At 39.9% G+C, this 12,281-nt stretch overlaps 2 protein-coding genes across 5 annotated transcripts in view; one reads left to right on the top strand and one right to left on the bottom strand.

The window, feature by feature from the left end:
• The window catches only part of ZAR1L (zygote arrest 1 like), a 29,288-nt gene extending 18,647 nt beyond the window's left edge, over positions 1-10,641 (top strand). For 2 of the 4 annotated variants that reach the window (XM_053386019.1, XM_053386015.1), the window contains 2 exons: positions 8,216-8,294; positions 10,551-10,641. In XM_053386019.1, coding sequence (XP_053241994.1) covers positions 8,216-8,278 — 63 coding nt within the window. In that variant the 3' untranslated portion in view covers positions 8,279-8,294; positions 10,551-10,641. The remainder of the gene's footprint in view (positions 1-8,215; positions 8,295-10,550) is intronic. The other 2 variants (XM_053386018.1, XM_053386020.1) reach the window with 2 other exon arrangements.
• Positions 1-12,281, bottom strand: part of FRY (FRY microtubule binding protein) — a 151,384-nt gene that overhangs the window by 10,911 nt on the left and 128,192 nt on the right. The window contains exons 54-58 of the mRNA XM_053386021.1: positions 10,505-10,671; positions 9,832-10,021; positions 8,319-8,468; positions 7,451-7,549; positions 5,850-5,933 (exon numbers count right to left, since the gene is read on the bottom strand). Coding sequence (XP_053241996.1) covers positions 5,850-5,933; positions 7,451-7,549; positions 8,319-8,468; positions 9,832-10,021; positions 10,505-10,671 — 690 coding nt within the window. The remainder of the gene's footprint in view (positions 1-5,849; positions 5,934-7,450; positions 7,550-8,318; positions 8,469-9,831; positions 10,022-10,504; positions 10,672-12,281) is intronic.

Raw genomic sequence — 12,281 nt, 5'->3', positions numbered from 1 at the left:
TCTATTTGGGTTATGTCTTCCTTCTCTTTTTTGTACAACTTCTCATAAAATTTGAGGAAATTCTCCTTTATTTCTTTTGGGTCTTCTATCAGTTGTTCCTCTATTTTAATTTTGTTTATCACATTTTGTTTTTGTCTTTTTCGTAATTGCCAAGCTAATAATTTACCCGTTTTATTAGCTGACTCAAAGTATTTTTGTTTCATTAGTTTAATTTTCCATTCAGTTTCTTGACTTATTAACATTGAGTATTGAGATTGTAACATCTTTCTTATTTGGATATTTTGTTCATCTTTCGGGTTTGTTGTTAATTTTCTCTCACACTCTCTTATCTGAATTAGGATTTCCTCTTTCTTCTGTTCTCTTACTTTCCTCCTATAACTATTTTGTTGAATGAAAAACCCTCTTAAAACAGCCTTACTGGCGTCCCAAACTATATCCAAACTTATTTCCGTATTGAGGTTCAAATCCAAATAATTTTTTAGAGTGGTTTTAGCTTTTCCGACCTCTTCATCATTTTCCAGTAGATGTTCATTCAATCTCCATCTGAATCCGCCTTGTGATTTACCTTTTATTTCCAAAACTACCAAATTATGATCTGAAAGAGTTCTAGGTTGAATTTCACACTTTATAGTTCTTAAAGTAAATTCCCTTGAGACCCAGATTTGATCAATTCTGCCCCAGCTCTTATGTGGCTCTGAGAAGAAGGTGAATTGTTTCTCTAATACATGTTTATATCTCCAAATGTCTATTAAATCTAAACTTTCTTCCAACTTATTAAAGGATCCTGGCAATTTCCCTTGATTATTTTTCCCCCTTTCTGATTGTCTGTCCAATTCTGGTGTCGGTACTCCATTAAAGTCTCCTAGTAGAATTGTCTTATTACATTCTACCTCTAATAAGATTTGTTCCAATTTTTTAAAGAATTCCGATTTATTCCAATTTGGGGCGTATATATTTATCACATTGATTTTCTCCCCCTGGAAATTAATTTGTACACCTAAAATCCTTCCTTCCTCGTCTTTACAGATCATTTTGGGTTCCCATTTTTCTTTCACGTAAATCACTACCCCTCTTTTCTTTTCAGTTGTACAATTTGTAAATTCCGCCCCCAACTTTTTGTGCACCAAAATATGTTTGTGCTTTTTGATTACGTGTGTCTCCTGTAAACAAATTAGATCTAAGTTCTTTCTTTTCAACACATTTACTATTTTATTCCTTTTAGTTTTTTCGTTCAAACCATTCACATTCCATGACAAAACTTTCAGATTCATCGTATTGACTATTTTTCCGTTTACCAACAGCTAATAGTTTAAATTCGAGTGGTTTTATTCTCCCTGTTCACCTCTCCCTCCTCTTCTTCCTCCTCCTCTGCAATCTCCTCCTCCTCTTCTTCCTCTACTTCTTCTTCTCTAGCTTTGTCCTCTTTGTCTTTCCACGGTTCGTTTTTCTTTCTCCTCTCCTCTAGACCACCATTTTTTCCTTCATATCTCTCCTCTACTCTTCCTAAATCTTTTTCATATCTACGTAGGAATTTCTTCACTTCTTGAATCTCAACAATTCTAAACCTTTTATCTTTGTAAAAAAAGGAGATCCCTTCCGGGAACTCCCATCTATATTGTATGTTATTCTTTTTTAGGACACTTGCCAGCTGTTTATAACCTTCTCTTTTGCGCAGGAGTCTAGTTGGTATCTCTTTAAAGATGATGATCGGTCTCCCATCAATAATTAATCTTTTTTGATAGCTTGTTTTCAATATCACATTTTTCATCTCTATCGAGCTAAAAATAACTAAGCAATCTCCTGCGACTTTTTTTGATTTTATTTGTTTAGTCTTTGATTTAATTCTGAAGGCGTTTTCTATCGTATATGCAACCTCTTCTTCTTTCAGCTCCAGCCAATTGGCTAGTTCCTTAATCATCTTTTCTTTGATATTTTCATTTATTTCTTCTCCTACTCCCCTAAATTTCAGATTTAACTGCTTTTGTTTCATTTCAATCATCGCTAAGTTGTCCAGAACTTGGTCTTGGTTTTTATTCAGTTCTCCTATCTCATCTTTTAACCTATCTGTCTCCTTTCTATGTTCTTTCATTTCTTTCTGCATTTTTTTATTTGCTTCTTCCAAAGATTTTGACCGACCTGTCAGATCCTTTATTTTATTTGACAATTCTCCTACTGCTCCTTCTATTTTTTTATCTAGTAACTCATGCATTTCTCCTAATTTTTTCTCCATATGTATTTCATTCTGTCTGAACTCTTCTTTTATTTTTAGCCACAAAATGTCCAAGTCTTTAATCTCTTCTTGTCGGGATATTTTCCTTTCTGATGGTGTCCCTCCTATCTTTTTCCCATTTTTCCCCGACATTTTGTCCTTTTCTGGTGTTGAGTTAAGACTCTTGTAATATTTTTCCTCTCCCCTAGGGGGCGCACAGTCTAAGCCCTATCCTGCTGAGTTTCTGACGTTAAGTTCACAAACGCTTTAGAACTCTCAGGTTTCTCAAAGAGATATGTGGGAACTGAGTGTATTTCAAATTATTCTCAGTCCCTTTAGTTTCCAACCAGTACGTTAATGCTGCCAAGTTGGCTTAAATAATTTCCAGCTTCAATTCTAAGATCTCAAATACCTTAATGCAAATTATTCTAAGTTCTAAGTTATTTCAATAGTATTTCAGTAATACTATTTCAATATTATTTCAAATTAGATTGTACTAGCCAAAATAAAAAAAAAGGGAAAGAGAGACAAATCCTAACAAACAGAACTTTAAACAAAGTAAATTTAACATATATCTAACTTTATCTTATGTAAAGACTCCTTTTCTTCCCTTCTAATTATGTTTCAGCCACTTGGTCAGCTTAATCCAGTTTCAAGATTTCACCCAAAGAAAATATCAATGTTAGAAAGTAAGTCACCGCAGATAAATCTCTTTCCAAAATCTGTATTCTTCAGCCACTTGCTGGCTTAATCCAATATTTGGTTACAGTTGGGAGGAGGGGTCCAGAAATTTAAGCCCCCAAAAATCAGGTCCGAACCATAAGGTAAGAGTAGTTGAATCCTCCAGTAATTTTAAATATGTTCCTCTTTTAAGTTCAGTTGCACTTTAGTCTCCAAAGCGAACAAACAAACAAACAAACAGAAAAAGCCAAAGAAACCAAGTTCAAGATCTTTAAGGGTCCGATGTATTCAAATTTTAAACCAGTCTTTCAGGGAAGAGGAGTAGGTGTGTAAACAAAGTTTGGATTCATCTATATGGGATCAGTTCATATCCAGTTTCTCAAAGGCAAAGAAGAAAAAAGCCAGGAAAAGGAGAAGAGAAAGGGGTTAAAACTCCAAAGTCTTTAAGGGGGGGAGGTTGGTATCTCCGTTTGGAGTTTAGCCAAATGCCCAAAATTTCAAACTTCCCTCCAAGAAAGGCAGGTAAGTGAAAGTTATTATTTATTTGTTTGGAGGCTTTTATTATATTTCGTCTTTTTCTCCCTTTCCTCACCTTCCCCCTTATGCTCCAATGTTGTTATTTAGTGCTTCAGGGTAATTATCCCTCTATCCCCACTCAGTCTTTTTTAGTCCCTTATTTTTGGAATCTTTTCCCCCAGAAAGAATACAAAGTTTCTTGAGGTCTATTTAGTTGCTTAGTTGTTACTTGTCTTTCCTTCGCCTCACCAACAAAGTTGCTGAGGGCTTTCACTTTTCTGTTCTCTATAGCAGATGATTAGTCATTTCCTTTCTTTACTCTTGCGACTATATTTTCCTGCGCCATTTTGCTCTGGAAGAACAAGTCGGGTTCCTCAATTAAAGCTTTATATATCCAGAGACCCTCTTATTGTTAGCTTAAAGTTTTTAGTACGTCGTTTTTGCCATAATCTTGAGGGTTCTGTTCTTAAAGTTGCGGAGATTTGTCGCTTTTCCAGTAGGAGCTAGAGGCATCGCTACACGGGGTCCGCAGAGCTTACCGTTCGCGTTTCTCAGTCCCGTCGCCTTCGAGTCTCTTTAAAAAAAACCCGAAAAAACTTCGGGACTCCTCCAACGCTGCTGGGTAGCTTGTCCCTCAAGGGTACCCCCCTTGAGATTTTGGGGGTCGCAGTGCCCTTGCGTTGCCCCCGAGCCCCCGTGAAGCTCGGAAAAGCTCTCAGCGTCTTTTCCGCGCTCCTTGCTGCTTGCGATCCCAAACCGGAAGTCTTCTAGTTGAAACCAATCTAACCTCCTTGAGGCTTGGGACCTCCAAATTATTGTTATTTATGGACCTTAAGGTCCTCCGCAGGGCATACCAGGAGGTATCCAGACCCTGTCACTTTTCTTAATTATTGTTGGCCACACATGGTGTTATAGTTGTTTATATTTCTGCCTGCTTCTATCCTTTCAAAGGCACTACTGTGGGATGCACCCTCAGGCTATTTTGGGTGGGGGAGCTGTCTGGCTTTGCCCCCACGCACGGTAAATGCCATTAAAAAAGAAAGAAAGGCAACATGGTGCCTTCAGGTGCTCCAGTTTCCTTCCTGTCTTAAAATAAGCCATGGTGATCTGGAAAACGTTTGACTAAGCATGGATGGCAAATCACTGTACAAAGATGTACAGAAATGAATTGCTTTCCTTGGGCTGAATAGAAAAAATTGAATGATACAAAGTGTTCTCTAGTAGCCTAAAATAATAGCTTCACTTTACAAAGGTCAATTAAAAATAAATCACTTGACTGAAAACATCTTGCCAGCCACTACACTAGTCTGTACTAGATTCACACAAACTGTCCAGAACTGCTACATGAACACCAGGGTTTACTTTGTGCCAGGGTTGTTTTCAGTATCAGTTTAATAATAGAATATGTGATACAGTAAAAAAAAATCTTTAGCTGGGCAAGTGAAAAGTGTTTCTCCACACACCGAGAGCTTAAGGAGAAGAGGCTCCCAGACAGACAGGACCCCATCACCTGGCCTTGCCCCCAGAAATGAAAACCTGGCCTGGCTTGCATGGCACAGTACACTAGACTAAGGATTACTGGTACCATGTGAATGTGTTGGTTCCCACAGAGCAGTTTACATTCACTTTAGCTCAGCATAAGGCATGGCAGCCAAGCTAAGGCTTAAGCTAAGCATGTCATCTGAACATGGAGTTGTGCTTTGTTCTTGGCTGCGGATCATAGTTAAGGATACTTCACCATGATATTGGGTTCAGATGACATGCTGCGGAAGAGAGCTGATGTTAAGGACCCTAGGAGTATTAGGATTAGAAACTGTGCATAGGGGGGGTGATGGGTCCCAGATGTGAGGCCTAACTCCTGCCACAATCCCTTCATATATGGATATTTCCTTAAAGTTGCAGGCTAGCACAACAGCTATTAAGATAGAAGGAGTATTAGGGGGAAAGCACATGGCTAGCTAGTTAGTACATATGTGCCAACTTGCTTCCATATTAATTCCTGGCCATCCAGAATTAGTAAAAGAAAATTTTAGAGAGTTGTTAGGCAATCCTCCACATGCTCTCTTTTTTTTGCACTTCCCTGGAAACTTGGTGGTGAAACTGGAAATGAACTAGGGATGATGGTGTTGATTTTCCCCATGAAAGATAAGAACCTTTGGATTATGGTTGGGGGGGTATGAGCATGAAGGAGTAAGGGAGTAGTACCTTTATCCAGAGCTTCACAAGACCTATGCAGCACAAACATCTCAAGAATGCTCTGTTGGAGTAGGATGGGAATATATATAGTACCTACTTATATTATGTTCTATGCCTGCAATATATTAGATTGTGCCTATGGTCTGAAACAAATATAGAGGGTACAAAAGCTTTTACCGTGGTCAAGATGTAATATGGAATTGTAACTTACTGCAGAAACAACATAACAGATCAAATCCTTGATTACCTTCTCCTCCGAGTCTCCTGGCTGACAGGTGATAACACCATCTCTTGAGCCCCCAGCGAATGTTGCCTTGCAGTTTGCCAGCCACTGTAATTTGGAAAGAAAACAGGCGTATAAAGTTATTTGAAGCCAGTGTGGTGTAATGGTTTGAGTGCTGGACTAGGACCTGGGAGATCAGGGTTCAAATCCCCACTCAGCCATGAAGCTCACTTGGGTGACCTTGGGCCAGTTACCATCTCTTAGCCGAACCAACCTCACAGGGTTGTTGTGAGGATGAAACAGGGAGGAGGAGAACCTTGAGGTCCTTGGAAGATAAAGGTGGGATAAGGTAAAGGGACCCCTGACCGTTAAGTCCAGTCACAGATGACTCTGGGGTTGCGGCGCTCATCTCGCTTTACAGGCCGAGGGAGCCGGCGTTTGTCCGCAGACAGATTCCAGGTCACGTGGCCAGCATGACTAAGCTGCTTCTGGCGAACCAGAGCAGCGCACGGAAACGCCGTTTACCTTCCCACCGGAGTGGTACCTATTTATCTGCTTGCACTTTGACGTACTTTCAAACTGCTAGGTTGGCAGGAGCAGGGACCGAGCAATGGGAGCTCACCCCATTGCAGCAATTCGAACTGCTGACCTTCTGATCGGCAAGCCCTAGGCTCTGTGGTTTAGACCATAGCGCCACCCGCGTCCCTTAAAGGTGGGATATAAATGTAATAAATAATAACCCGATGGCCAGTGAATATGAAAATAGTTTTGGTTGTACTTTAGGGTTCATTTAGATACAATGCTACACCTTTTATAATGAATACAAGAAACATTTCCTGGAATAATTGTCACATATCGAGAAATATCTTGGGTGCATGTAATCTGCCATCATTATGGATTGGCGCTCCACCTGGTGATTGAAGGGAAAAATCGCTGCTCAGACAACAAGTTCAGGCTTGGGGTTCTCCCATGAGCCCTCAGTTTTGATTTGACCTTCACAGATGTGGTTGATTCTCAAAAGCTTTCTCCTTCTTACAGACTAGTTTCCCCTTGTCTGCATCTGACTTTTTGTGTGCTTGTTAGCCCTATTTACAGTCCTCTGTCTTCTTTCTTTATTAAAGTTAAAAATAGTTCCTCCTTTCTCTGTTGTCTGTTGGCTTGAAGCCTGCATTTTTCCGGTGTGAACTCATCTCCATCGTCCAGCCCTACCACCAGGTGCTGTTCCAGTGACCACAATGGCGGCAGATTTACATGCACACAGATACTGTATCCTCTTCACAGGTAAGGCCAATACTGAAGTCTTGAATGAAAACAGATTAAAATGCATATAATGACCTATTCAGATTCAAGCACATTTACTCAGATGAAAGTTCAACGGCACCTGTTCCCTAGTAAATGTGTTTAGGATATCAGGCCAGATTTATTTTGAGTTTTGTCCAATCAGATATATAGTCTAAAAACAGAAAAAGAAGATATAGAGATGTAGTACTGTAAATAATCCAGTATTTTTCTCTAAAGGTAAAGTCACTGAATGAGCCTCCTGCAGATTTGAAATGAAGTAGTAACTTTTTGCATTAAGGAATACAGAAATAGATAAAGCCATTACACCCAAAAATGATGCTTACCGAAAGTGTTGCCTCTTTCCTGTTGTTATATGTGTCCAAATATTCTTGTAGTTCTAAGACACTGAACTTTAATTTCTCAAGAAGTCCACAAGAGAGAAGCTAGAAACATTAAAATAAAGATCCTATAGTCAACATTACTTCATTCAGTGAGATCAGTATAACTGTTTTGCTATATACCAAAATCAATGGGGGAAATCCCACATGACAGTCCCTGGATAGTTGTTAGACATTTGCAAGACGGGGTTGTACTACTTTATGACTGAACTTGTGGGAGATGATTGTTGAAGCTACTGTATTATGCATTAGAGATCATATTATGTTATCATAAAAAGGCATATTTCCTTGGATAAACCAACAACGGAGGCAAGCAAAGCATAATTTTGTGTACAAATTATTCAAATTAAATATATTTTAATGTATTTGCTTATTTTAAATAATTGTGCTTCTGATGATCGTGGGGAGGCATAAATAGCTATTTACAGCAATGGCAACCCTTTCATAAACAGCTACCAAACACCAGCTTTCGACATTTTACCAAATGTTGCCCAAATGCTTTCAAGCCTGTCTTCAAAATTATGAGGTATAGAAACCTGCTTTGGTTTAATTTTGGTTAATGAAAGAATTCTGCACTCATAACTCAGTTATGAGCAGTGTCTATTTACAGACTCTCCTAATCTATAACCACCCAGCGTGATGAAGAAGAGCTGCAGTAGTTCTTTAGAATGTAACAAGTACCTAATGTCTCGTCTCAATACTTGTTTCCAGACATGTCTATCAAGAAAAGATACAATCAGCTTCCGAGTCTTCACCACTCTGATAGTTTTATGAATGGCACTTCAATGTGGTTAGTCATGCAAAAAATACTCACTGTTTCAGCATCTACAAAAAGGGTAGGGCATTCTGAGCATGATGTCAGCATCTGTGATGAGCTCACAAACTTCGAGCCTATTCCTCGCAAATTGTCACCAAGGTAGCTGGCAGCATCGCAAGTCAGAAAGCAGAATCTTTTCTGAATATTCTATAAAGCAAAAGTATGCATAACACATTTGCTACTGAACTTAATGACAGAACTTAATGCACATTTTAATTTGGTATGCACAACTACTGCAGTCATTCTTTATGTATACTGCAAAGGGGAACACACACACACACACAATCAATCTGTAGCTCTCTGTCCTGCTTTCTTGCTTTCTTGCTTTGTAATCCCCCTTCACTCCCTTCTTGTTAGACCGAACCTGTGTACAGCATTGGCTCATTCTGTTTTGTCACTAGTAACAACCAACATGAGACTTCTCTGCCCATTCTGGGCATTGTTTTGTTAATACTCAATGTCAAGTGGTCTATCAAACAATGTAATGAGTGTTCTGATGCCAAGTTTACAGGAAGGGAAATCATGAGAGAGGCTTCTTTGTGTTTGTTTTCCCCTCTGGCCAGAACTGCTTGGCAAGGGTGCCTGGGCCGCTTGAGAGTGTTCCAACATACTGAACTGCATCTGGAAACTATTGCACACCAAGACTCTCTTCCTGCTTCCCTAGCTGATAGAGAGATTTCTGTAAATAGCTTTCTAAATGGTTTCTAAACAGTTTTCTGCTATAAACTACAGAGTTACTTTTAAGGACTGCTCAAGCCATGTAGGAACCAAAACATACTATGGTTTTATTTAGAGCGTCTGAGAATCTGGAAACATTTGATAACATATCCTCACTCTTATCTTGAAAACTGTTGTGGGAACATGGGTATTAAAGCAGTAGCATCATGGCGTGCCAGTACCACCCAGAAAGCAGTTTACATCACACAGCAGAAGAGCTAAAAGGAAAAAGTGATTGCCTTATCACTAAACCTTTCTAATGCCTCTCCTACTTAACAAAGCAATTAAAAAAACCCTACACTGGAATCTGTGGGCTGCAATGGCAAAGTTGCACTTATATCTACAACCCTACACCAGAAACATCCAGGCATAGATTCCTTGGGACAAGTATCTTGGTAGCTCAGGAAAGAAAGAAGGGCACATATTGAGGGTTAAGAAGGGAAGAGATAAACCAGGGAGGGCGATTTTAACCCTCCTTAATCCAAAACAAAGTACCTGCAACCCAGCATAACGGGCCACCTTCCCTCTTTGACCTTACCAAGTGTGCCTCTTTGGACCAATGTCTACCTATCATCAAACCCACTGCAATAATAAATAACTCTCATTATACTTTTGCTTGATGGCACACAGCAAGATCTGGAAAATTAAAACCTCCTGCCCCCCCCCCAAATGTTGATGGGCTGTGGAAAATAATCAGGGTTTGGATTTATTGACACCTGCAAAGTCTAAGAAACATATTGTGGGTTTCAGCAAAATGTCAGTCATGTGGGATTCTAGAACACTTTTTCTTTACCTTAAACAGGGAGGAGAACACATGAAATGTATATACTGCACAGGAGCCATCTGAGTCACACATGAGCTGGTTCATATGGCTACGCCAAGCTTCTTCTGCATCATCACATGTAGCTGGTTGAAATGCAGCCAGGATAGCAGAAAAGAAGGGAGACGGAGGAGGCGAGACATTCCTGTCGCCTTCTCCAAAACTGAAAGAAAGCCACAAATTCTAGGTTAAGAGCCGATAGCGAGGCTACGCTACTGTTGTTATATTTCCAAATAAGAAACTTAAAAATAAGTAAGTAAAAAGAACAGTTAAGTGAGGCTACATGCCGTTTTGTGCCCATGCCTATGCCCTCTTAATGAGGACAGAGTGTAAAGGATCTGACAACCTGATTTGACCCTATACTCAAATTCAGGACTGCCATGTAACTGCATGTATTCTGTGCTCAGAATTTCCTGTTCAATGTCACATAGTAGGCATACCCTTATAGGTTAAAGCACTGACTCCGTATATTTAATCAGAATTGCTTTATCTTGCTTCTCTCGGTTTTATTGTTAAGAAATTGATTTTAGTCATTTGAACTGCCTCACTGTGTTTCATGGAATTTATTATTATTTTTATTTAACCACTTCATTTTTTTTTAAAAAAGCAGGATATAAAAAATTAAAATAAAAAAATACATACATACCTGGTAAGTGCATATTGATCCATCAACCGGTCACCTTTTTCTTCAGTCTCTGTCATATCTAGGCTAAAGCTGTCGCTGTATTCAAAAGCTGCAGGGAGTTCATTTGTAGAGCCGGAGAGATCATCTTCCTGTACAGAGGTATCTTCCTCTTCTTGGGCACCTTCAGTCTGGGGGGATTGAATTGGTTACCATTTATTGTTATCCTGCCCTTCATCACTTTCATGATCCAAGAACGGGTAACAATAATTTAAAAACTATAATAAAATTTTAAACAAGCTATCTGCAGTAAAACACACCATAAACAATAAAGAACTGCCATTATCAGAACCTACCAAAACAGAAAGTACAGGAAATACCAAATGTATTACAGCAGGTACACCCAATAAAATATCTCTCATCCCTTTCCACTGAGAGCTTAAGAGAAGTTCCATTTGTTTGTTTTATACACCTTGTGGACAAGATGAGGGTCTTGTTACTTGGTTTTTTGCTACCCCAGAGACCCTGTTCAGATTATATTTCCTCCTCATATGGTATTTAGGAAGAGTTTGAGAACAGATCGCAGGTAAAAATATCCTACCCACCCCAGGGAAGTGAATAAATGGATCAGAAGATTAAGCTAAGAATACTCTAATTTAGAGACCAATATATGTTTATTATGGGTGGTTCTTTCTGTGGTCTCTAAGACTACAGAATTCTTGATCCCTGTTGGTGTGGTATAGGGTCAATCTGCATAGCAGTTGGCTGGACCTTCAGTAGGACACACACTCTTGTTTGCATTCCCAAGAACAGTAGCCTATATTTGCATCTGGTGGCATGGTAACCCCCTAGGAATAAAGTGAAAATCTAAGATAGATATCTGAATTTTAGATGTTCATTGAATCTACAGGAAGTTTTGGGTCAGCAGGACCATTTAACAATTTATGGCCACTTCCTGATTGTTATCAGCATCATTACTGGACCCAGGAATCGGCTCTCTAAGGAGAACCCTAAGCCTGGCCCTAGCAAGGGTTGTATAGTTATCAGTTGGGTCCCAAACCAGGGCACATGTTTCCCCAAGTCTTGAGTAAAACTACAGGAAGGGAGACTAAGGTAAGTCAGGCGCTTTGCCACCAGATCTGGACTTCTAGCCTGGCCCATTGCTGCCTTTGCTCATGGGGATGTGTGTGCGTGTGAGAGACAACAGGATAGGGACCTGAGCCAGGATGGAGGTCATGTGGTTTCCTGGTTCCTTGGGTGAGTATGTTGATGGAGTGTGAGGACTGTGGGTTCCCTGCACTCCCCCCTTTGTACTAGAGACCATTACAGAGTCCAGCACTTCCTAGATGCAGGTCCCATTTAAAGCACATGGCTTCCCCCAAAGAATCATGGGAACTGTAGTTTGTTAACAGTGCTCTGAACTGCAGCTCTGTGTAGGGGGTGGGTATAGTTCCCAGGATTCTCAGGGGATGATGACCATGTGCTTCAAACACATGGCATGGATGTGACTAGTTTCCGCAGAGGTTCATTGGGTTCTGCTCCCCAACCACAGCCCGCTGAGATGTACTGCAGGACACCCAGAGTTTCCTTTGAGTTTCAGATTCCAGAAACTCCACTATACATATGGAACTCACCACATGACCCTTGGATCCTGCCTGAACAACCCCAATGCAACACAAAATGTAAGAGTGAAATGCTTTTCGCATACAGTGAAAATCAAACTTAGCGGAATGTGGCAAAACCTAACTACCTACTTCTCTTGAGACAATTTCTACTGCCATTACTGATAGGTTACATTTCA

Source organism: Podarcis raffonei, chromosome 4 (genome assembly GCF_027172205.1).
Source record: "Podarcis raffonei isolate rPodRaf1 chromosome 4, rPodRaf1.pri, whole genome shotgun sequence".
Lineage (NCBI taxonomy): Eukaryota > Metazoa > Chordata > Lepidosauria > Squamata > Lacertidae > Podarcis > Podarcis raffonei.
This window is presented reverse-complemented; position numbering and strand designations above follow the sequence as displayed.